Below are 25,065 nucleotides of genomic sequence, written 5' to 3'. Positions count from 1 at the left end.
GTAAATTGACGTCACACCACTACTTCCGCTGTGGTTCCTGTTTTGATTAAAGCAACGTTGAAAGGTTGGAATAGGAAGCTAGCTTCCAGAATAATCTGAGCAGACTCGTTTTATACATATTTTTAAATAATTATCCACTACAGTAATATTAGCCGATTATAATCGCCTGGCTCATGTCTTTCTACACGTGTCGACATGGACAACCGTTGTTATTCTTGTGCATCAAAGTTCAGTCTCTTCAAGAAGGAGGTAAGACCTTTCTGGCTTATATCAGTCACATAGCTATACATATTAAACGTTTAAGGTAAATTAACGGTGTAATTTATGTTGAAATGTGCCCACAGCTGGGCTGTAAAAGCTGCGGCCGCGCCTTCTGCTCCAGCTGCTTGACTTTCAGTGCAGTGGTGCCTCGCTGTGGCAACACCCAGCAGAAGGTCTGCAAACAGTGCCATGGTAATCTGACAAGGTAAAGGTCACACCATGATAAAGGATATAAATCTGGTTATTAATAAGTATTAATAAGGTTATTGCTTATCTTTCTTTATTTCTTTTTTTAGTGGGGGATCTTCCAATGACACTGGAAAATGGTCTCCTCCTGAAAATTACAAAAAGTCAGTATATGACAAATTCAAAAAAAACTGACACTTTGTCAGCACAGCAGTTTCATGACGTCTAAAGTTCATGTTTCTTCCATAGACGGGTTGCCGCATTTGAGGCTAAACAGCAGGGACAGTCAACACAGTCTCTGGCACATGGAAGCAATAGGAACAGCAAAGCAGGCCATGTACCAACCAGAGGCCTGAGTAAAGAAGATCAGGCTATTGCTGAAAGACTTCAAAAGCTGAAGGAGGACTCTGTGTCAAGTACATTTTTTTTTTTTTTTTTTGAGCAGCTGCCGTTTTGATTTAAGATGACAAATACAATAACAATATATTTTCTCTAAACAAAAAGCATTGTAATACTCCCCCTTCTTTAGAGTCTGTCCCCTCAGAGAAAGAGCTTGAGTCTCGCCTTGCTGCTCTGAAAGCTCCCAGCCAGCCAGTGCCTTCTGCAAGGGAGATGGAGGACCGTCTGGCAGTTCTTCGTGGTGTGCCTCCACCATCCCAAGCTCCTCCACCTGTGAGCTAAGCCTCTTCCTACTTGTTTATAGCAAGTTGTTTCTCACACTCAAAAGTAACTGTATGCAAAATACTTTGCTATAATTGCTTACCAGTGTACTTGTGTGCTCATCTGTGCAGGTGCATCGGCCTCCAGACAACAGGACTCAGACAGAACAAGCCAACGATCTGATTACTCAGATGACAGATGAAGTTGCCATAGATGACCAGCAATCAAATCCTGAATGCAGTAAGACGTTACTCATCATGTCGTAGTGAAATACAATCATAATAATATGTCATGACTGCATTCTGACACTAAAATCTGCGCCAAACTTTGAATCCCTCTGCAGGCGTAGACAGCCGTATGAATGATCTCAACAAGGGGGAGGGTGGCACATTGGATGAGAATTTGGATGAGAACCAGGACGAGGTCAAGCAGCTGGAGGCTGAGAAGGCCCGTCTGCTGGAGGAAGCCATGGAGGAGCTGAGGAAGGAACACCATTCCCAGGATCAGGTCCTTGACATGGCCAAGAGGCTGGCGCAGCTGAAGGGGCAGGACCCAGACAAAGGTACATCACACACAAAGATCTTGGTGTATATCCTCCTTAACTTTCTCTTCTTTCCTCACTTTCTCATCAGAATATCAGAAAATAGCTCTATCCGTGGCAGAAGTCATTGTTGTTTTTGTTATGCATTTTTAGTTACTATGGAGGACTTCCAGCATCCTGACAGTGATGAGGAGACTGAAGAAGAAGCTGTGATGAGAGTTTTAAAACAGGTCTGGGACTTAATGCAAAAAAGTTCATACTTTAATTTAGATTATAATAAATCTTACTTGGTAAACCCATTACTACTGACTGCATATCACACTCTTAAAGATGATAGTGAAGCAACCTGGACCAGATCAGCGGGCCACAAGGGGCTGCTGTTTTGCCATTTTAATAATTTGTAATGTGAATTGGAGGAGATGTTCTGAAATTCCTGCATTTCTGATGTTTTTGTTCAGCTCTCTGAAGAGGCTGCACTGGATGAAGCCAGTGGCTACAACATACCATTAGAACAGAGCGGACCAAAGAACACTGAAAAGAAAAGAACTTCCAAGAAACCGGTAATTACAATCAGCCTAAATACAAAATCATACATCTTTAAAGGCTATCAAAGAGATTTAACCTCTTTTTGTCTGCTCCGTTTTCAAGACCCAGGCTCAAGTACCCAAGAGTAGGATTTCACCAGCTGCTGTTGCACATCCGCCATCAGACAGTGATGAGGAAGAGCTTCCATGGTGCTGCATCTGTAACGCAGACGCCACTCTTCGCTGTCACACTTGTGATGGAGACCTATACTGCAACCGCTGCTTCAGGTAGCATAACATATAGAGGGATGACATTTTCAAGGAAAGACCGACATGAAGTCTCTGGAACTTTTCCCATTCTCCCCACACATGTTCAATTAATTAACATTGTTTTTAACGTCATCAAGTTATTCATTGACCCCATGTGTCCCGTATGAAAGTATCTGCATTGGTTATGATTCTCCACTCATTCATTCAGGTTTTCCCTCGGATTTGTCCCTTGCTGTATATTAATTTTACAAAGCGCAACAGTGATTCTGGATTTTGTCTCATAGTGGACCTTCCATGAAAATCTTTGCTCTGATGCCCAAGAAAGATTATTTGGAATGTATACCATGACCCAGATAGATTGTAAGCAGGCTGCTGACATACTGTAAAGCAGCATGCATATCAAGTATTTAGTGTGATGAATTATCAATCTGCTCTCTCTTATCCCCCCAGGGAAGGCCATGATAAATACGACAGGAAGGAGCATCGCACCAGTAACTACACGGCACCAAAGAAGAAGAGGAAGACATGATAGTGAGACTGTGCTGTAGCTGTTTGCCTCATCAGGCTCTGGTCAGTCATTACTGTTAGACTTGTGCTTTTGACTTAAGTGACCTATTATTGTAAAAGAAACAGTGTCTCAGAAGACAAACGCTACCTATTATCTAATGCAAGCCAGACTTTAACCCCAGTTTATCTTATCTATCCAAACTTAAGTGTAGACCGCAGGAAAAGCAGCATCTGCTTTCTGTAATTACTAACAGATGAACTCAACAAATCAAAAACAATGGGTATGCAATTAATTTATGGCAATGCAAAGACTAGAAAACAGACTAACGATAAATAAGATAGCAAAACTGCACAGCTTCTGTACACAGAAAAGTTTTAAGCTGTCCAACTACATAAGATGCTTGAAGCCTTTTTCTTATGTCACTTGTCCTACTTCCCAGAGGCAACAAAGGCTCATCTTAGATGCACTTTGCTCTTGTCACCATTTGATTCTTTTTTTTTTTGCCCTTCTAATTTTGACGACACATACAGAAAGCAGACGCATCACGAGCTCATCTGGGATGATGTACAATCCCAGACTGCTGTCAGCTCTGGACTGAAGAAGCACAGAGGAGTCAGTATAAAAGGATTACTGAGGGCTTTGTTTTCTTTTGGCAGGCACTGCAGTCGCTCTTGTAATCTATGTTTGGCTGCGAGTCTGACATGAGTATTGCCTTTCTTGTCCTTGTGTGTAATTTCATTATAACGGATGCGAAAGCGCGAGGCGCCGTGTCACATATTTTAGGGAGCATTGCATTAGTTTTTAGTTGATTAAAAATACACTGAAGCCTTTTTTTAATCACTTGACAAACACTTCCCTGGCTGGCAGGCCTCGTCAGGATGGTATGGACAGGGTAGTGTCAGAGATGTACTGTAAGAGTGGAAAGGGGGGGAGCGAACCGAGCAAATTACTATAATGGAGCCCTTAGCCGAAAGACCCTCTGTGTATGACAGAGAGAAGGCCAGAGTGCAGTTTCATCAGTGTGCATTAATGTCAAGCTAACTGAGGAGAAACCATAATTACACTCTCCTCTGGGGGCTTGCTCCATTAAGGTTTATATGGATGGTTACTGTGTTTGCCTTTTCTGGCCATGTCAGACGCACGCCACAGACAGGAAATGGATGGAGGATAATGGATGCATACTTAATGGACCTTCCTGCCACTGTGTTTACTCCTAGACCCGACGTGTCATCGTCTCCCTTGTTTCCATCACTCTGTTGAAATATTTACGGCGTAAAACAAAAGCTTGAGTTCTGGGAAGGATGTGACGACAGCCGAGCCACAGTAGAGTGTGTAAGTGTTTTAGCGCAGTAATAATAGGCTGGTCATAGCAGGACGGTTTACTTGGTATTTTAAGTTGATGGGTGTAATGGACATGTCAATATTTATTTGTATGTGTGGAATAAATGATACCTGATGATACCTTTGCTTTGTTTGTCAGTCCCAATGTCAAGAGTGAGACTAGAGCTGCAACGATTGCATTAATCGCCAATTCTTTTGATAGACCATTAATCGGATTGAATGTTTTCTCTGATTCCAGCTTCTTAAATGTGAATATTGTCTGTGTCTTTACTCCTCTGTAATTGTAAACTGAATATCTTTGAGTTGACAAATGAAGATGTCATCTCGGGCTTCGGGAGAAACCTTTTTCAACATTTTCCACAATTTTCTGATATTTTATAGACCTAACAAGCGATCTACCAGGAAAATAACGGACAGATTAGTCGACAGTTATGGTTACCGATGGTTGCAGGTTTTTATAATTTATCCACAGCCTTGTCTTGAAAATGTTCAATTTTATTTCGACATACAACACTGTTATCAGAACAAAAATATTTATGTACATAAATAGGCAACCGAAAATGTACAGTCTTGCACTTCCATCTGAGTAATAGACAATACAACGTTTATCACATGTGCATTATTATTGGTATGTTTATGGGAGACAAAATGTTACAGCAGTCCAAAAATTAAAGGGAAATGATAAAAATAAAAAAAAATGCTAACCCTGTAAGGGAAAGAGTCCCACAGACATGTGAACCGCACATAAAGGCATCCAAACAGTTAACGCATGGGAAGATAAGAGGCTCCATATTGTCTCAATTCTTTATTTGACCTAGAATTATTTCTTCAAGGGACCTGACATCTTGCGTAGACCCTTTATCCTGTAAAGCAGCCCATTGATAAAATCCTGTGGGGAAGATGGAGAAATTAGATTTTTTGTTTTACAGACTAGACAAGACAACAGTAATGTGAAGAAGTGAAATTAATTTCCCTGTTAAATATTGCTTGTATATAGTTTCATATGAGTAGATATTTTTTGTCTCACCTCTTTTGGCTTTCCGCATTCCTGCAACAACTCCTAACAGGGATTGCAAACACAGGAAGACTCACTACCGGCATGGACATTTCTTTTTCTCTGCAAACATTGCAACACTGGATTCCAGCGAGGGTCAACTGCTTGTTAAGCCATTATTACAACACATTGCAAATAGTTAGGTATGCACGAAGGTGCAGCAAAGTGTGAAAAAGTTCAAATGCTCAGGTTGACCTTCGTTTGAAGAACTCCAGTTTAAGGTGCCAATAAATTACTGAATATATAAATAACTAGAAAGGCAAGGTGAATAATGGCTAGAAAATGTAAGTGTTCTTGAGTTGCCCAATCTTACCTGCAGACGTGATCTCTGCCCCTCGTCTGTCAGCTCCAGGAGCTCATCTATGTCAATCTCTAACTCTGGAATCTCTTCTTCCTGTAAAAGCAGCAAGACACAAAAGTTAGAGCTTAAAGTTGATATTCCTTTATTACTATATTGCCCACACTTTATTTCTGTGTGCTACAGACACTCTTGTTTCATGTGGGCTTCTTGCCATTCTCTTGCTCACACAGCGGTAAGGCTGTCCACACGCCTGAGCAGAGTCATTCAGAGGGGAAAGGAGAGTAAAGATGCGATCCAGGATGTGATGCAACATGGCAGGGGTTTCAGAAATGAAATCCTTGCGCGATTTAAAGAGTTGACACTGTACTTTTTATTAGTAGTCAGTCCCCTGAGTTAATAGTGTTTGCTGAATTTGTTAAAATAAGAATCAACACATTTTCTCTTCCTTAATAATTTCTCATAACAATGATGTGATTGATGATGCGCTGAACACAAGAGCGCTGAGGCGTGAAGGCAGCGAGGCTCCAGGAGGCCACACTTGCCAGATGCCATCATCAGATTTCATGGATGGTTTACTCGGCTAGCATTTAGCTCAGCCATTACTGAGAGATTATTTCCAGTTGAAATGTTTTCTAAAGAATATAAGGCTACGTTGTCACAAAAAAAAAAAAGATTACAGAGTCTCCACTCATGAAAATCAAATATAGAAAAGCAATCAGTTCATGTCACCATCTCCCATCCATCGTTTAGCTCCATTGTCAGAGGGAATGAACAGTGCTGCTCACTGGATGAGTCCTGAACACGGAGATATCTGGAGTCAGCAGGTGTACACTCATATCTGACAAGTGGGGCCTCTTTTTAAGAGGAATATTTTCCGGCTGGGGAGTTTTCATGGCTGCTGAGGATGGAGCTCGCACTGCTTTCTGGACCAAGAGAGAGCTAATCAATGTGGAAGTGCTGAGTGGCGGAATAGATGGGCCCTCCTCCAGAGTCCCCTGTGCCTGCTCTAATTGATACACTCTGCCAGTTTGGACCCCCGCGTGATTTTGCTGATGTCTGCAGGACACATGATGAACACTGCTCTGTGCTGTGTGAGCTTTACCAGCTCAGCTGTGGGTGGTTGTTTTGTGTTTTTTTTTGGTTTGTGTATTGTGTGTTAAATGGTTGGGACAGTGATTACCAACCAGGGGTATTTGTACCCCATGGGGTTCTTCTGTTGCCAGAGGGTACGTGGAGAGACTTTAATGGTAGGTCAGCTAATATGAAAAAAATCTACAGTAAAAAATAATTTAGGCTTTATAAGGTGACTTAATAGATCCATGATCTCCTGGCAGCCATTTTCCTCTGACATCACACTCAGGGTAGGAAGCTTGAATACTGTGATAATGTTATGCAATTGATCAGCAACTGAAAAGATCATAGACAGTGAAAATCCGGAGGGACATCAGGCCTTATTTCCAGATGAAACCATTTATTTAATTAGCCATTACCTTCCATCAGGAAATGGCTTATGTTAGCATTCCACTGCTTCCCAGCTGACACTACAGTTTGATTAACTAAAAATGTATCGTTACGTCTGCTGTCAAATTAGATGTATTTTCCTCTCCCCCTCGGCATATACATTATGGAACTAACCAAATGTGCCGTTGTAAGCGGCTCTATTGATTAATGTTGATGTTAGAAGTACTTACTGGCGTTATTAGGATTAATAATACATTCACATTAATTGCACAGAACTTTGAATGGCCATCTACAGTTGCATATTCAGTTAGTAAAGGATGAAAGTGAAGATGAAACCCACATAAGTACTACATTAGTGATGAGTATGAACAGGGATATACTTCATAGGCTTTAACACCCCACTGTCTGTGACTGCGTGACCATGCAGAGCACCACTGAATGTCAATGAGAGGAATATGAGCAATTACTGTGAAGAAATACGATGACCCTTCTCGAAACTTTTCAGTATTTCATATTGGACGCGGTGGCAATTTTCAGCTTGTTGAGAGTTACCTCATTGTCAGAGGAAAATTGCATTTTAACGAGGCCTCCGGGCAGAAATGTCTCAGCAGCACTTTTTGAAGTTAAAAGCAACAGACTGGAGCTAAAATGAATGTTGGCACTAACGCTGGAATTCATGAATATCAAAGTGGCTCTCCGAGGATTGCAGTTTTAGTCGGGCGATACAGATGCAGTCTAAATAGCAGCTGGATTTTGTCAAGACGCGATGCCCTCGATTAGAATTTATAATTCAGAAACGGGAAAGTTGCAGCAGTATAATGGGGTGACCTGTTTTTTAGGGTTTGGGACTCAGATTTCAGAGCAGCAGCACGATCTTTTAAACTTTTATTTTAACATCTCTTTGACATTTTTTATTTATGCTGATTGTTACAAGTTCTTGTTGTTCTCTGTCTTGTGGCGCCTCTTGAGTGGTTCCGTTTGATTTCTATAATTTTTCCATGAAACGCTTTAAATATGAATTAGGTTTACTAAAAATTGCCCTGAGGATGACAAATTGATCCATCAGCCAAGTGCAGCAGTTTCAACCAATGGGAGATTTCTGATCTACTAGCAAAACTGTCATGAAATAGAGTATTGATATTCACAGGCCCCAGTGAATAGCTCCTAATGATTTTGGTCACCTCCCCGACATGTCATCTAGGGCACCCCTCAGGTCCGAATGTGCCCTTGACTTTTGCAAGGTATATTGAAATAAATGATCTTCACGGGCGATGAGTTTGAAGAGCAAAGCCCAGCACAATATATACTGAGCAGGTTACTAAATATTCGCTCATTTAAGCTCCACAGAAACAGAACTGTATTGATTGCGGTGAGCCATTGACCTTAATCACTTCAATCAGGTCCTATATTATTTATTGTCCATACATAACATATCTTAAATGGAAACCAACAGATTACCAGGAAGTTTAGTCAACATGGTCATTCCCTCACGAACGGATCTGAGCCCAGTTGGTCATTATGTAACTTTTCCTGTGGGCCTGCCTTGAGCTCATTGTATCAGCTTTGGAAACAAGAAATTTGCTGTAGATATTCATGATCTATAAAAGATGAATGCTTTTATATTCGGTCTTTCAGTGACCTAAATTCTTGTGCCATGTCGGTTTCTTCATTAGGGTTGGTTGCTCGGTTTAACCCCTCTTTAATATCATGGTTGGAATGAGGCAACTAGCATTGTGTAGTCTGTTATAATTGCGAAATTTTGGAAAATGAAATCTCTTGTGCCTGCACACCAAATACTGAGCTACACCCAGCAGCCATTTAGCTTAGCTTAGCATGACAATTACATGGGGGGAGGGGACTCCTACTAAACAAGATATATCATCATAAATTGAAATTGTGCAGATTATTACACTGTTCATTCAAACTGCAGCTGGATGTAGCTACATACTGAAAAGTAACATATGAGAGTAGTAGATTTTCTTATCTAACTCTGTAACGGAGAGCCAATCAGCATTCTTTTCCAGCTAAAACTATTATTTTAAGGGGTTTTGTTGCACTTTTTTTGCAATATTCTACATAGTCCTGTCAAGTAAGTGTTAAATAATGTTATTCAATGACCTGTTAAGTGGGAAAATACTGCAAAAAACATAGTTGGTTCCACTGCGCACACTATAGTGTTTGCTATTATAATGTAAAGGAAACCATGCCCAGGAAATCCAGCTGTTCCGAGAAGATGCCAGCATGTGTTTTATTTATCAGACTCTACCCTTTTCCTGTTAGAGTCACGAGCTCGTCATAAACTTTACTGAGTGATTCGTGTGACAGGCAAAACATTTCTGTCCTGCAGTCCATATAAAAGTCCTTATAGTCTTGTGAATGTTGGGAAAACTTATTTGGCTTCTGGGTTACTATATAAGCCTAAACATTGTACAAGAAGTCTAACTGAGAGCTGTTTTTCACACCTCTTTTTTAGCTTATCATTTCTCAAAAGGTGTGAAATTTGCAGTGGAGGTGGCCGCTCCAGACCGAGGCAGCAAATGTATGAATTAGAGATGCGGCTAAATAATTTAGGTGGTGACACAGGGGACTGATGGTAAATGCTTCCACGCGGAAGACTCTGAGAACCAACAGAGTAACCTTCCCCTGAGCCCATGCAAAATTCATTACACTGGCCAGTGCACATGGACAAGCCACGGCTAATTCTGAACAAGTGGCTAATGCAAATATCCTGTCCATCCCAACCCGAAGACAAGCCTTCATTTCCATATGTCAAGGACGTAGACTATTCTTAGGGAAATTGTGCAGAAGAGGAACTTCTGTTTGCTTCAACTCTAGTAATCATCTCATCAATCATACCTAGATCCAATCATTCCGCTTGTATGGATCTGTGCTGTGTACGTGCTTGCACAATGATCCTCATGTTGAGTTATGCTGGAACCACGACACGAAAGTGCCGCAATAATCGTATGTTTCTGGGACAAGATCAAACGAGCACACAGAGAAAAGACTTCAGATCTGTTTCTGTTATCCACATGTCCCGGTTTCCACTAATGTGATTTATTCCACCCTCGGCTTTTTACAAGCATATTATCATATATTACCACAGGGGGGAAGGCTTGGGATGTGAATGGAATAAAGCTCATAAGATAAGAACTGTTATGGGGAAAATAATAGCATAATCAACTGCAACTAAAGCATTTTAGATTTAAAACAACTAGGTTTAACCCCTCCTATCTACCCCTGCACAGAAATGTTCGCAGCTCACGTTCTGCAGCATTAGTACGTATGCAAAGGCTTCCTGCCAGTGTAAGGGGATGCCAGACAGAGAGGTGGCTACAGGCCGTCTGCAGCCAAGGGTCTCCGTGCAGTTGTTTCACATGAGAGACAGTTTGTCTCTGCCGTCTCTTTCGCCCATGAAACGGAGGCGGTGTTGTCATCTGATCTGCATCGTCATTAGGAAGCTCATGCTCCCTAAACAGACACCTCCGATTCCACCGTGCCATGCTGCCTCTTGTGGGCGAGGAGACATCTGTTGCCATGGTTTCCCTTCGGAGAATGCCAAGCAAATCAATATGGAGCCTCTGACATAATTGGATTGTATCCCACAGTACAGGAGTGGAGTTATGAAGGGTGTGTGTGTGTGTGTGTGTGTGTGTGTGTGTGTGTGTGTGTGTGTGTGTGTGTGTGTGTGTGAGCGAGTGGGAGCTGACTGTTGTCTAATCATGATCCACTGTACATACACTGAATATTACCACGTATGCAACAAGGCCATTGATTGGGCACACTTGTTTTTACATAACACACACTGTGTTTATATAAAGTCCATATCTTAGATGGAGGGTAATATTAGTAGTTGTCACTTATAGTTGGTAAGTGAGCGTGTCCACAAAAATGTGTCTGCAAAGAGAGAGACGGGACACACATACACAGGGGGAGGACGTAAAGTCCTGGTGCGACCATTACAGCAGGACGTAAACACTGTTTTATTTTGTATTACTTTCTCTGACACTTTTTTACTTTATCACAGAGTAACAGGAATATTGTTTTGACCCTGTTCCTCCTCAATATTGTTTGGCACTCATGTCGCTGTCTCCTCAACTGGATGCCTCAATTGTCAATTTAGCCACATGTTGCAACCTATTTCCTAATGACTTTAAAGTCAGACGTCAAATCATCTTATCACAGGCGCTGAACACCAGGTTGCACGTCGAACAGCTGATACTGCAGTCAGGTTGATGACACATCAGGGCTTGTGTGCAGCCTTCAAGCACTTCCCTCCCACCCACTCCTCTTTAAGGTCTCTGTAATCTCTCGCACATGACGGATAGCCCACCACAGACACTTCAGTGGATCGGTGCAGCTCCTTCCCCTCTCCTCCTTCCTCAGTGTGTGTGTGTGTGTCTGTGTGTGTGAGCCAGCCCTACCCTACCTCACAGTCAAACAGCAGGTGCAGCTGCCCGTCGATCCACTCCTCAATATCCAGCCTCCTCTGCAGGTCCTTGCGGTTGTATTTGACCGTCAGCTTGCCCAGCTTGCGGTGTGCCGGCTCTTCTGTCTTGTCCCCCGCCTGGAACATCACCCTGGACTGGGTGCTTGGCTCTGACGCCATGGCTGCCACGGCCTCAAGAGAACCGTGGAAACACACTGAGCTCTCTCTCTCTCTCTCTCTCTCTCTCACACACACACACACACACACACTCAAAGACAGAAAGACCCACTGGCTGTGACAGCTCTGTCTCTATCTCTGCTCTTCCTGTGGGCTGCTGTTCCCACGCGTATCTCCTGTTATCTTGTTGAGTGTTCGTGCTCTCCCCCTCTGTAACGCCGGCTCTGGTTCTGTCCTCGTCCTCTCTCTCTCTCTCTCTCTCTCTCTCTCTCTCAGGCTCACTGTCTTGCTTCTCCTTCCCTCCTCCTCTTGCAACACCCACTGGCTGCACTATCAGGAGGACGGTAATGAGATATGCCTCTGTGCGTGCATGTGTGAGTCTGTGCATGCATTTGTGTGTGTGCGCACGCACCTTATGGGGTGTGTGTTTGCTTTTTGCTCTCTTCCCTTTATGTTTAAGCGGGTGGGGGAGCATAGGTCAATTACAGCGATAAAAACTGGAGAAAGGTTAAGAAGGCAGCCACGGCAATCAAGTTTGGACTGTTACTCTGGCTGAAAAATATGCAAGTGTGTCTTATTGACATTAAAAGTGCTTGCTTTTATACTTTTTTTTTTTAGGCTGTGTCATCAGAAACATCTGCATTCTGACACATATATTACAATACTCACTCGGGAAGAGTATCTAAAGTATTTATCTGCTGACAAAGTCAAAGGGGTTTGACATGCTTAGGGCTCTTCTGTTCACAAACACGTCCAACAATAGCCGGGTCTCCCCTGACAGGTGAGCCAGGGTTCCTCTAGTGTGATAGCTGCCTCGTCCTTTATAACAGGCATTATCAGGTGTACGTTTAATAAGCCTTGAAGTCAAATTGGCATCCTCAGTTACGAACCTATGAATAATGGATGAACGGGAGAGGAGTGTTTGGGGCTGCTTGGAAGTCAAATGTCAAATAAAAGTCTTGAAACTATCAATGTTTGCAGCCCCAAACGTCAACATTGGCACATAACCCAAGGTCAGAAATTCACAGTTGTAGCTCCCGGCGCCAAATTATTACAGTTGAGACAACGGAAACGACAGAGTTGCAGAGTTTCCACAGATCCTATTACGATATGAATAATGGGGTTCAGTTTTTTGTTTTGGCAGGGACTATCAATCAGCCATTCCTGCGCGTGTTCACCCACTGATGCTCCGTCTGTTACAAACACTGAATTATTGAGTGCCTCCAGCAGCTCACCTTTCCAGGCAAACAAATTCATTCATCTCGTCTTATGCTACTCGGTTCAGCACCGGTGGACTGGAGACCCGTGTGAGGGCTTCTCACCTCGGACCCAGCCAGGTGACACGCTGGAAGGGAAAGCAGAGGCAGGAAGTGAACTTGACCTATTACTCTTTTTTAGCGCCACTGTTGGATGAAGATGTAACATCTGATCAATCTGTCAGGACAGGGAAGTGTTGAGTTTTTCTAACTTTGTGTTTTTCCCAAGTTCAATTATCCTCCGGCTAAATGTGGCCGGAAAAATTATTCACTTTAAATCCCTTGACAAATTCATCTAATTGCATGACAGAGTGACCACTTCCTGTTTCACCTTGTAGTCTACATTGTTGATAACGTGAAGGGTGGCCTCATGACTCAACACATACAGAAATTGGATGACTCAGCGCATGAATCATCCTTGGTATCACTACTGTTGCAAAGAGGATATCTGGGTTCCTCTCAATTAAAATGGTAGGCCACGTTAATGACCACACTGTATGCGTGACAGAATGAGTTAATATTCATGTTTAACAAAGCTTTGAGAAAAATAATAATATATTTCTCACCTGCAGCTGCTTCCTCAGCTGTCAGTGGGATCATACTGCCACCTTCTGGATTAAAGCTTGTAAAGTGAAAGCTGAAAACACTTTGGACTCACTTTCTTTGACATATTTAAAGAAGATCTAATCTAATATTGTTTTTTTTTTCTGTTATTCATCTTTTTATGTTGTCACACTGCACTTGCATTGGCATTTAGTGCTCTTTGCTTGAAAAGTGCCGTACAACTTGTATATAGACATTCATTGTATGTTAATGGTCGCTGTCGCTTTTTTAAAGCACAGCTTTATTTCTTTTGCTGCTGTATATTTGTATCTTCTCTCGCAGGGAGTTCTGTGCGTCACACTGAGAGCAACTTAAATACCAGAATCACATTCCTGTATGTTTACACATACTTGGTCAATAAACCTGATTCTCAATGTGACCTATCACATGGGGTAACAAAAAAATTCCACTGACCTCTTGTATGAATTGTTGACCTTGATTAAGGACTTGATTGTAGGATTACATACATGGGGAAATCCATTATGACTAAATAAACCTTAGAGGAGCTTGTTGCTCATTGTTGTTGGTAAATTAATCCCGGCATTGGCGTGACCCAATTTAAGGGATGTGCGTAATTACAGGACATAGAAAAAAACAATTTGAAAAGCACTTGTTTTATGTATAACAGTTGAAGAGGAAGCACTTGAAAGACACATTTATGTTTGTGTAGAAATTCCCCTTAGTATTATATGCAATCATTGAATAAACACACGGCTCTTGTATAAATTTGCATTTTTCTAATTTAATCCGACTAGAAAATTAATTCACAGTAACTCATCACGATACCAGTATTGCAAAAGTCAACCATACACATAGTACTTGAGTCAAAGTAAAGTAAGTAAGTAGCCACAATACTGCATAATAGGATTTTTTTTCTTTCTAGATGTTGATAAAATAACTCATTCTGCAATCTGAAAAGTAACTAAAGTTCTCAAATTAATTTGCCACATTAAAGGTCCAACATTTGCATAGTGTAGTGGAGAGGAAGTTTAAAGTAACAGAAAATGAAAATACTCTAGTAAAGTACAAGTATTTCAAAATTGTATTTAAGTACAGTACTTGGGTTATGTTCTTAGTTACATTTTATCACTGCATGATGGAAAAACTTTGCATTTAAATGTGACACTTTACATTGAACTCATGTAATGAAGCTGACGGCCATTTAACATGTAATTCAAATATATAAAGGGACTCTATGTAACCATTTGTAGCAACTTACATATATTCACATTATTATTGGCCATGCTAAGATGATTTGTTATGGAGTTTCCACAGAGCCCCTTTAAAGTCAACGTTTTAGACATAATATAACAGCACAAGTATGAACAAAACAAAAAGGATAATACTGGCATAATCATTTATTTTGAACAGATGCACAAAATAAGCTGAGAGTAAAACGTATTTTTTCTCCGAGCACTTTTCAAAACCAGCGTTCTTCACCATTAGAGGTAAAAGAATGTAAATCCATGCCACAGAAAAACAACAAAAGCATGCGCGCTCTCGCCTATGGATTCTTAATTAAAGAAGAAGAAGAAGAAGAAGAAGAAGAAGAAGAAGAAGAAGAAGAAGAAGAAGAAGAAGCCTCTGAGAGCCGCTTCCTCTCTGTGAAAGGCCACATCCCCTGTCACAGGTAGACCATTTCTACCATTACACACGTCTGCAAGTTTCAACAATGATTCTTTACACCCACAAACACAAAAACCCCGTCGTTGTTTTGTTTGGGTCCCCAGTCATGTAACAGCCAGAAGGGAGTGGCGTCTCGGGGGTGGAATTTCACTTCCTGTATCTCTCAGGTGAGTCACCTGGCCGATGTCGTCGACTGCTAGGGCTTCACTCGACATCAAACAGCCTCATCTCTTGTGAAAGTTTCGGGCCCGTGAAGGATCAGATCCGTCTGAAGAGGACGGGTTTTTTTAAAAGCGTTTCTTGATGCACGACAGGAAGTCAGGCGGTTGACGTCTTTTAATCGAACTGAGGCTTGATCTTTGAGGAGGTCGTTCATCCACTCCGCGGCCTAAACACTCCTGGAAGAAGTCGTTTTTTTTAAATAATACGCGTCATTTTTTATTCTGTGGCGACTTCCCCGTCGTTACATGTGATCTGACTTTATTCAAAAAATATATAAATATATATTTGCAGGACTTTTTTAAAATATGAAACTATTGCTCAAAGGACAGTTGGGAGCGTTTGCGCTCCTGCTGCTGGGGTTTCTCCTGGACTCCGTTTGTGGCCAGGTGACCGGCGAGGAGTGCTTCAACCAGTTCAAGAAAGGTCGGGAGGATTTCGTTCTCGATGTCGACGAGTCTGTGAAAGACGGAGCGACGTACATTTCGTCGCCGAAACTGGAGCGATACAGGGACTGTATCAGCGCCTGCTGCAAAGAGCCGAAGTGCAATGTCGCCGTCATGGAGAAAGGAGAAGAGGAAGGCTCGGTCAGCTCCTGCTTTCTGTTTGACTGTCTGTACAAGAAGAAATACGCGTGCCGCTTCGTCAAGAAGCAAGGATACATGAGCTACTTTCTGGACTCCGTCTATGAAGGTTATCTTCAGGTGGATGGCCCCTCAGGTAAGAACAGACCTCTAATAACAAATCCTGAGAAAGTTATTTGCATTTGATCAAATTGCTCCAGTGGAGATGCCTATCACAGTTTGGACCCTCTGCTGATTAGACTCTCTAGGGGCCCCCTTATCTGTAGGATCACTGAGATTAGTCATACATTTGATTGCGTTTCAGGAGAAGTGGATAGTCATGTTGTATGTATTTATCATATGAAGAAAATAGCCATTGTAACCTACATTCTTTCTTTGGGACAACATCTGTTGAGATAAATGTAATAGTAATTTCCCCCACCACAGGCCCACCCATTTAAAACCAAGGTTGCATGTGAACATACCAGCCAAGTAAATCAATTAAATCAGGGGAAATCGAAATGTGTGTGCTTAAGTAGGCTAATGTCTTTCAGTGGTTTATGTGAGGCCACAGAATTAGGGCAGAAAGCTTCAATTCAGCGTGTTGACACACGTCAGGCCATCAAGGCCCGTGGTTCAGGTTTCTCTTTCCACCTCTGCCTCTTCAGGTGCTCCACCTGGATCTGTAATACTAGCTCACCTAAGCACAATTTACTCAAACGTTTGTCCACATGTGATGAACACTGATTTTGGCGTCTCTCTCCAGATGTGTCTGACCGCCCACCCACTGCCAATGGAGGCCAGGACCTGGTGGTCCAGCCTGGGGAGATCGTGACACTGAACGGCATCACCAGCTCGGATGACCAGCAGGTTGTGTCCTACCTGTGGAATATGCTCACCGTGTATCCGTACGCCGTCATTGAGGTGAGTAGAGGGGCTTCTGAGAGTCGAGTTTTTGGGTCCACAGATACACAATCAGTGCCTGTTACCTTGTTGTAAATCTGCCATCAAGAAATCACTGTCTTTCCTTTGCCTTGTAGAAAACCAACTTTGACGACCAGATTATCGTATACAATCTGACATCTGGAATGTACAAGTTCCAGTTGACCGTCACAGACAACAGCGGCCAGTCAGACTCCACCAAGGTCACCGTCCTGGTTCTTACCCCCGAGCAGTCTGAGCGTGAGTATGGGGAAGCCCCAGCATGATCTACAGGATTGATATTTTCCATCATGTACGCACAGAAGAGTTGCACAAAATCTGAGCTTGTAAATTGAATCTCATAACTGGGGGCCTCTGTTTCGTTAGTTTCTCTGCAAATAGAGAGTCATGGGGGGCATTTGGCGCGAGACGAGGTTGAGTTTCATCTGTAAACATGAGTCATACGTCAGTGTGTTTGTTGACATTTGTCTTTGGCTTATTCAGGGTCACCTGCCTTGTGTTTTAATGTTGGGACACAGCAAAAGGAGCACAGTGCCTTTCCTTGTCCTGGTCTAGAAATATTTTCTTACATTCAAATCGTTTGATGTTTTTCATTATCTAAATTTGAAGCGCCAAATAGGCCTATCAGTTTTGGATCAAGGTCTGACTTGTGTGTTATGTCAGTTGTCCTTCGTTTTTTTTTCTTGGGGGGGGGGGGGCTTCTAAGGAGCTCGACTCATTGTTTGGCATTTGTCACAAACGAAGCCACTCTGCGTAAGTTGTGATCAAACCTGTCATGGCATGCCCGGCTCATTCCTGGAGACTGAATGACAAAACAGCATAAAGATAGAGAGATAAAAGCTCGCATTATTGGTCCTCAGTAGTCCTGAAATATGGAACAAGTTGTTTGCTTGTGTTGCGACGTGGGTTTGTTAAAAGCTATGCATGGCGCCATGTAGGCTATCCTTGCCTCTTCTCTGGAAACAAAACACAAAGAGCTCCAATGAGGCTCTCTTGGCGCGGCAAGTTTGGAGTTTTTCCCTGGTAACCGGAAGTGACTGCAGCTGGTTCTAACAGCTCCCCTGCTCCCATCCCACTCCCTCCACCCCCGACTCAACGAAACCTGTCAGTCTGGTTTCTGCTTGAGTTACGCAAACACAAGCAGTCTGTGATCCTCTTGATCAAAAGTGATTTATGTTTTTATCGTTTCAAAGTTCTTTCTCGCTTTGGTGGCTGTATTTGAAGGTTGTTGGTTGGTTTCCGACTAAAGAACAAGAAAAAGACTTTTAACCATTCTGTGGCTCAGTTACTTATTAACAGCTCGTGTCCTGGATAGTGTTTGGAATGTGCTTCGGTGGAGCGGAGTAGGCATGGCAGCGACTCTACGTGTCAATGCTGCCGCATTTACACCACAATAATGAATGGATTGGGGAGCAGTTACAGCCACTGTGATGTGATCGCATAAGAACTTGGTAATTAAAGTGTAGCTTACAGTTTCTGCATCTTGAAATGGCAGTGCTGTACATGAGCATTCTGCTGATGCTCCGATTTCCTTCCTTCCTTTAACCTCACTGTCTATTGAAACTCACCACATCCAGTTTTCTGTCGCGTTTCTCTAGACAGAAAAACCTTAATGTGTCATTTTATGCGTGTCTACTTACAAGACAGACACCAAAAGTAGCAAGTAAGGACAAAGGACAAAAAGAATCCCATCATATGTGGTGTGACATACAAGACAACACTATTAATGGTTAGTCTGACTGGATTATAGAAGCAAAAGAACAAGTGTTACATTGTGTCTGGTGAGATCATGTCAGACTCATTAGATTGGTATTTTCCAACCTGTAGAGAGATGACTTCTGAGGGAGATTGTTTGTTGAGTACCATAGACAACTTTTATGATTTAAAACTAGAACGCACCATCAGTTAGCCTCAATGAGAGTGCTATCTGTCACATTGTCACTGCACTAGCTAAACCATGGGCATGACATCGCAGTGCGGGGAACAATTAAATCATTAACTCTCAAACTTGGACTTTTCGCAGTGGTGGATTCTCCCAGAAATGAAGAGGTTCTTGCGCAACAGATTTTTCCAATGTGATAGCATTACCAGTGAGATTTAGTATGTATAAAACTGGCATGAAATAACCACAGATTTCCAGGACAGCCTCAGTTATTTATTGTGAATCCTTTTTTTTGTGTCCCACCAGACCACTGTATGGCTCCGAAGAAGATTGGGCCGTGTCGTGGTTCCTTCCCTCGCTGGCATTACAATGCTGCCTCAGAGACCTGTGAGCAGTTCATGTTCGGGGGCTGCAGGGAGAACCTCAACAACTATCTCACCAATGATGAGTGCACCAACGCCTGCGCCGGCTCAGGTATCTATGCTTTGGGCCTTTACACATGAATTTTCCACTGGTAATCAAAGAGATGGAGCGTTTCAGACTGAAGGGGGAACATAGTGCTGCAGCACTGGACAGTATGAGAAAAACTAATGTGTTTTTTGAACATTAAAGTAGAAGTAGTAAAACTAATCTAGTAGTAACACAAAATTAACACAAATTTAAAATATACTGTGCACAACACAAAAATAAAATTAACACAAATTTAAAATAATATGTATATATATATATATATATATATATATATATATATATATATATATATATATATATATATATATATATATATATATATATATATATATATATATATATATATATATTATTTTAAATTTGTGTTAATTTTAATTTTGTGTTGTGCACAGTCACATCTAGGTTCACATTTATTATATATTGCACACATCACATACACGCATGGACAGTTACTGTATATAGTATGCTTGTTTATATTCTAATAGTTTTTATCATATTTTTATTCAATTGCTATTTTATTCTTTGCAATGCTATATATGTATATAGTTGTATGTAACATTTAAGATAAGATGTTCCTTTATTGATCCACCCATGGGAGAAATTCACAGGCAACAGAGGGAAAATAAGTTGCAAAGAATAAAATAGCAATTGAACAAAAATATGATAAAAACTATTAGAATATAAACAAGCATAAAGCAATTTCAGACCAACTGATGGTGGTTTTGATATAGATCATCTAACTCTTATTGAGTGCATATAAAAGTTGCCACTGAACTGTTAGCTGGAAAGGCACCACTAAAATTGGCCAGTAGTTAAAGGAATAGTTTTACATTTTTGAAAATACCACAAAAGCATAATTCTTAAAGAGAGTTGGATGAATTTATCTTTGCCTCTTTCACAGCTACAGTAAATATGATGCTATAGCTAGGAGACCATTAGCTTAGCATAGCTGAGCGACTCGAATCAGGGGGGAAACAGTGAAGGACTACCTCTTCACTTGGCCAGTGACTTACTGGAGTCTCCACAGTATGTTTGCCTTTTAAACATGTTATTGTTAACATAATGATCCGATAGTAATATTATTTTGTTTTATTGTCTTTCAGAGAAGGCTGGTAAAGCAGGTCGAGGTCTTCCTATTCCTGGGTCTCAAGGTAGGTGAATTCTGCTCTATGTTTTACAGTCAACACAATTCATTTTACTCCATTGTTGAAACATTTATCTCAATCATATCTTCTTTTCAACAAGTAGAAAGTTAATAATGAAAATGAAAATGATCCCGTCTGTGGGTGACGTCAGGTCAGCAGAACATTCCTGTCCTGCCAGTTTAAAGGTGTATGCCACGTACTGTTGGCATATGAGGAACGCTAAGAGCAAAGGCAACATGTGTATTTCCAGATTTTGTTAATTCTTGTTAATCATTTAATCCTTCTGTGATTTTATTTCACAGATATTATTTAAGTCATTATTGGTTTTCTGATCTTTACCAACACCTAAGGGATCTATCTGACTCTTAAGATGCTAAATCTGCTAATTGCTCCAGTAATGTTCACCAGCTAGTAGCAGGATGCTAAACAATCTTGTTATAAAGCTCAATAAAGCTGAAGGTAGCTGCTTTAGGTGATATTTATCCGGAGATTCATCAGTAGAACAACCCCTTTCACATCGTCACATTTTTTTTTTTTCACATGTTGATATTACACAGCATATCAACACAGCTGCTTTGAAGCAACAGTTCTCATGCAATATTAAGTGGCGTTGTCCTCTGTGTCTGTGTGCCGCAGGAGAAAAATGTGGTGCTCCATGTACAACAGAGCAGTTCACCTGTGGTAATGGATGCTGTTTGGATCCGGGCCTGGAGTGTGACTCAACTCCACAATGTAGCGACAAGTCCGATGAGCAGGAATGCGATAAACGTAAGCAGCGACTATGCAAATTAGGCTTCATTTTCACATTGGCTCATGGTGTTCTACCTGACATGACATGTCTACATGACACTGATACAATGTTTCCTCAAAAGACATACTAACTTGAATTATGTTCTGTGCGCCCAATAGTGGACAACAATTTTCGTATTCTGATGCAGATTCCATTGGACGAACAAAAAGGTATTTAAACGTTTTCTTGTTGATTTGTGCCTATAAATGTATTTGTTTTTTATTTTTATTTGTACACGCTGTCAAAATAAACTCTTCTATCTATAATCTCACCCAATCTGCTCCTGTACTGTGGTTCACAGTGCGCTGCACAGAGCTTCCTGACTCAGGACCCTGCAGAGACAGTTTCACCAAGTGGTACTACGACCCTTTTCAGAAGATGTGCTTTCGCTTCAACTATGGTGGATGCTCAGGAAATGATAACAGATTTGACAGTCCGGAGGCCTGTATAAAGGTTTGCCGCGGGGTAACAGGTGAGTTCTAATTAATTAATTAATCAATTAATCAATCAATCAATCAATCAATCAAGTGGGATTGTCGCTTGTCCTGATGGTAGCCGTAGAAAATTAAAACCAGCCTCTAAAACCAGCTTTTGCAGTTTTGGCATCTTCAAGTTCATTTTTCTGGTTTTATGGCCTGACTCTAAACGCACCCTAGCTTTACTCTATGACTGCCAGACACTCTGAGAGAAAACTTCTAATTTACACGCCTCTCAGTTCATCTGCTTGGAAAAACATGGGCACCCAAAGTAAAATGGTGTTTGTATGGCAATTCCCTGAAGGTCACACGCTGCTTCCGTGGTTATAAGACGTTCCACAACACAAACACTTTTGGCTTTGACTTGACTTTTTATGAGTTCCAAGTATAAAGCATTGCAGTGTGCAACGGGCTAAAAGCATAATGGGGTTAAGTTGCTGAGCAAGCTATTGATGGCGGTGTTGCATTGTGGGTAATGTAGGCAGCATGTTTTGAAAAGGAAGAAGAACAAAACAGTTGTTTAGGGAATATAACTTTAGATCTTTCTTTCTGCTGCACTGATTCTGATAATTATAAAAAAAAATGTCCATCATAAGTCCAACAATGTAATAGACAATAAAGGTTTACACTGGTCAGTCCTTCCAGAAAAATGCAGCGTTTTTTTGTGATTGTTGCGGACAAAAATCCTTGATTATGCGGCACGTTTTCTCAAAAAATGCGATGGAATATGCTGGATATTTATGCAATTTTATGCAATGAAATTGTAGGAACTTGCAAAAATTGCAGGAACTTGCAAAAATTGCAGGAACTTGCAAAAACTGCGGTTTGATGAAAAAGAAAAAAAAGTGATTCCCCCAACATCCTGTTCTCACTAGGCTACTACCTTAATGTAAAGAGTCATTTCTTATTACTTCCTATGATAAGCAAGCATACTACATCACAGAAAGTGCTGGGAATATTTAAGTTCTCATCTTGTTTTATTTCAGACCTTAATAAACATATGGCTCAAACTTACAAAACAGTCAAACAAGTTCTATAGCTTTACAAAAGGAATATGCTACAACTTCTGTAAAAATGTATAAATAAAATATAAATAAATAAAATGTGTGCTTTCTGTTTTACAGAGGTAGCTATACCAAACAGGCATCTTCTGTTAAAATAAGTGCTTCCAATGCAGAAAGTGCAATCTTTTACTGGGTAAATTTACATACCACTAATATACTTACAACTGTAAGGTTTTTGAAACTAGTATGATTTTTTTGTTGGCAAATGAGACTGATTTGCGGGCTTCATGATGGCTTCATCAGGGGGTTTGCAGCTTTTGGTGATGTTCAAGTCACGTAATTACGTCACTTCATAACATTCCCATGGGGAACAACAGGGGAAATGGCTGCTTTTGGGTGAAGAAAATGCAACATTTTTCAACTTTTTGCTAAGATATATGTGACTTTTTTGCAACGAAAATGCGGGGGTACTGAAATCATGCAAGCACCGCATATTTTGCGCTGAAATCGGCAATTTATGCGGCGAAAGTGCAGCATATTGAAAAAATGCAGCCCCCGCATAAATATGCAGACTTTGGCTGATTATGCATTGAATTATGCAATCGCATAATCGCGTTTTTCTGGAGGGACTGACTGGTGGAGTATTCTTTGAAAGAAGTGATGTCAGTGTTCTTCACAGCTTGTTTCCACTGACCCCAAATGGCCAAAAATAGTTTTTGCAGGTTCAGTTTCCTTCACAGAAAAGTCAAGATTTTATGTTTTATATACAGTTATGAAAAATTCTAACTATATTGTGTCTCTTTTGTTCATTTCAGAAAAGGACGTATTTGTAAGACATGAGAATGCTGAGGCTTCTAAGGAAGAAGAACAGCATACAAGTATGTCACACTTCATTTTTTTCACCCTACACCATAAGAGTGAGTAAAATACAGACGTAGTTTCCATCCCATCACCCATAAGTCGCTAAGAGCCTTTGTAAAGATATGTGCCTCGGCCATTTCCATCATGGCAGAAGCTGACTCTGCCTAACTCACGGCTTATCTAGAAATGGGCAAAGAGGTTGATCTGGGTGTGGCTGAGGCGAGCTCCCGTACAGTTGTCATGAATAGGGAAATTAGCAGTAGAAACCCCAACCAGCTTTAGTACCAGACTGTAAACGTGTTTATTTGTTTTTGAGCCAGCCTTAAGTGACCATTCACTCTGTGTTACCTAAAGCAGCATTTTAATTTTGTGACAGTCTTGTCGAGTCTGAATATGACAAACCACCAAGTGAACTTTTGATAATGTATATTCATATATTTAACAGTTTTTCTAGCGATAGCTGCCATCCTTGGTCTAGCCGTCCTCATCCTGGTGGGCGTCCTGTTGTACTGCTTCATGAAGGGAAGGAAGAAGTCCTCACAACACCAACGTGTGCTCGTCAACCCCCCTCCCGTCTCCTTTGAGGACAGAGAGCGTCTGGTCTACAACAGCACCACCAAGCCCATCTGATCACTCAGTCCTCACCTGCGAACCCCGTCCTGGTGGTGAATGGCTAAACAAACTCAGATTAAGAGAGAGGAAACCATGTCTGCTGACTAAGTTTGGAGGGGATCTGTTTTTAGTTTGTCCTGATATGGATGTGTTTTGTGAGGGTGATGTATACAGAAAGCAGAAAGTCTTCTGCAGTGATGAAATGTGATGTCTAATGATTTGACTTTTAGCTTGTTTATAATGCATTGACCTGTTGAAATGTTGTGACTTTGTGCTCAGGTTGAAAGGGAAGGATTTTAATTAGTGCAAAGGTAGATTACCATGAGACCAGGTGAATTTCCTTAATATTTCCGACTTTGTTGGTCTTGCCTGAATGATCCGATACTTGTCAGTGAACAGCTCTTTTTAAAATAGAGCGTTTTAATGTCAGACGCTGAAGTCCACATTGGTCTGCGACTTCAAAGAGAGAGTCTAGATTCCCTTGTATGCTTTTAAAAACAAGCTCTGGTAATTTTTGTGGATGTGTTATGTCATGTGGTGATCCCTTTAACTTCCTGTAACCCTTCCACCACAGCCCCCCCCTTCTCCTCTCTGTCAGATTAGTTTTTATCTTGTTCATTCATTGTTACACTGGATAACATATACACGCATAATGTACATAATCTTAGAATTTTTAGAGTGATATTTTACATAAGGTTATTCTGCAATGATTTGACAAGAGTGTTTTTAGAGTGAGCATAGTGCTCACATCAAATAATGATTATTGATACCTTTATAAAGCAGCCTTGTTGTTGAATGTTCAACGATTTAAATTTTGTACATATGACCTGATATAGGTTTTTGTAACTTTGGCAGTATCGTGATGTTTATACTAAATAAAAGAATTAACTCCAAAGACCTTG

General features: G+C 41.1%; 3 protein-coding genes across 3 annotated transcripts; 2 read left to right on the top strand and 1 right to left on the bottom strand.

The window, feature by feature from the left end:
• Window positions 1-14: 14 nt before the first annotated feature.
• Window positions 15-4,411, top strand: zfyve19 (zinc finger, FYVE domain containing 19). The gene is made up of 12 exons (XM_030443116.1): window positions 15-249; window positions 345-466; window positions 558-611; window positions 697-863; window positions 977-1,119; window positions 1,239-1,347; window positions 1,451-1,669; window positions 1,802-1,878; window positions 2,107-2,208; window positions 2,297-2,460; window positions 2,893-3,012; window positions 3,481-4,411. Exons 1-11 carry the CDS (start codon window positions 196-198, stop codon window positions 2,969-2,971), a joined length of 1,290 nt encoding a protein of 429 aa, XP_030298976.1. The 5' UTR covers window positions 15-195; the 3' UTR covers window positions 2,972-3,012; window positions 3,481-4,411.
• A 354-nt stretch (window positions 4,412-4,765) lies between these two features.
• On the bottom strand, window positions 4,766-12,043 carry ppp1r14d (protein phosphatase 1 regulatory inhibitor subunit 14D). Its single transcript, XM_030443118.1, has 4 exons — window positions 11,537-12,043; window positions 5,659-5,739; window positions 5,319-5,351; window positions 4,766-5,180 (listed from the first exon to the last, which is right to left on the bottom strand). The coding sequence occupies exons 1-4, from the start codon at window positions 11,714-11,716 to the stop codon at window positions 5,112-5,114; spliced, it is 363 nt and encodes a 120-aa protein (XP_030298978.1). The 5' UTR covers window positions 11,717-12,043; the 3' UTR covers window positions 4,766-5,111.
• A 3,170-nt stretch (window positions 12,044-15,213) lies between these two features.
• spint1a (serine peptidase inhibitor, Kunitz type 1 a) lies at window positions 15,214-25,065 on the top strand. Its single transcript, XM_030443112.1, has 10 exons — window positions 15,214-16,137; window positions 16,747-16,904; window positions 17,021-17,162; window positions 19,111-19,278; window positions 20,379-20,426; window positions 21,057-21,188; window positions 21,330-21,380; window positions 21,512-21,682; window positions 23,506-23,568; window positions 23,997-25,065. The coding sequence occupies exons 1-10, from the start codon at window positions 15,726-15,728 to the stop codon at window positions 24,179-24,181; spliced, it is 1,530 nt and encodes a 509-aa protein (XP_030298972.1). The 5' UTR covers window positions 15,214-15,725; the 3' UTR covers window positions 24,182-25,065.

The sequence above is a fragment of the Sparus aurata genome, chromosome 16 (assembly GCF_900880675.1).
Source record: "Sparus aurata chromosome 16, fSpaAur1.1, whole genome shotgun sequence".
In the NCBI taxonomy this organism is placed as follows: domain Eukaryota; kingdom Metazoa; phylum Chordata; class Actinopteri; order Spariformes; family Sparidae; genus Sparus; species Sparus aurata.
Note: the sequence above shows the minus strand (reverse complement) of the source record. Positions and strands in the feature narration are given on the sequence as shown.

Coding starts and splice junctions, on each gene's coding strand:
- zfyve19 (XM_030443116.1), top strand. CDS start 196: ATGGACAACCGTTGTTATTCTTGTGCATCAAAGTTCAGTCTCTTCAAG. Junction 612..696: donor CCTCCTGAAAATTACAAAAA/GTCAGTATATGA, acceptor TTTCTTCCATAG/ACGGGTTGCCGCATTTGAGG. Junction 1,670..1,801: donor GGGGCAGGACCCAGACAAAG/GTACATCACACA, acceptor ATGCATTTTTAG/TTACTATGGAGGACTTCCAG.
- ppp1r14d (XM_030443118.1), bottom strand. CDS start 11,716: ATGGCGTCAGAGCCAAGCACCCAGTCCAGGGTGATGTTCCAGGCGGGG. Junction 5,740..11,536: donor ACCTGCTGTTTGACTGTGAG/GTAGGGTAGGGC, acceptor CTGCTTTTACAG/GAAGAAGAGATTCCAGAGTT. Junction 5,181..5,318: donor AATGCGGAAAGCCAAAAGAG/GTGAGACAAAAA, acceptor TCTTCCCCACAG/GATTTTATCAATGGGCTGCT.
- spint1a (XM_030443112.1), top strand. CDS start 15,726: ATGAAACTATTGCTCAAAGGACAGTTGGGAGCGTTTGCGCTCCTGCTG. Junction 21,189..21,329: donor TGAGCAGGAATGCGATAAAC/GTAAGCAGCGAC, acceptor TGCGCCCAATAG/TGGACAACAATTTTCGTATT. Junction 21,683..23,505: donor GGTTTGCCGCGGGGTAACAG/GTGAGTTCTAAT, acceptor TGTTCATTTCAG/AAAAGGACGTATTTGTAAGA.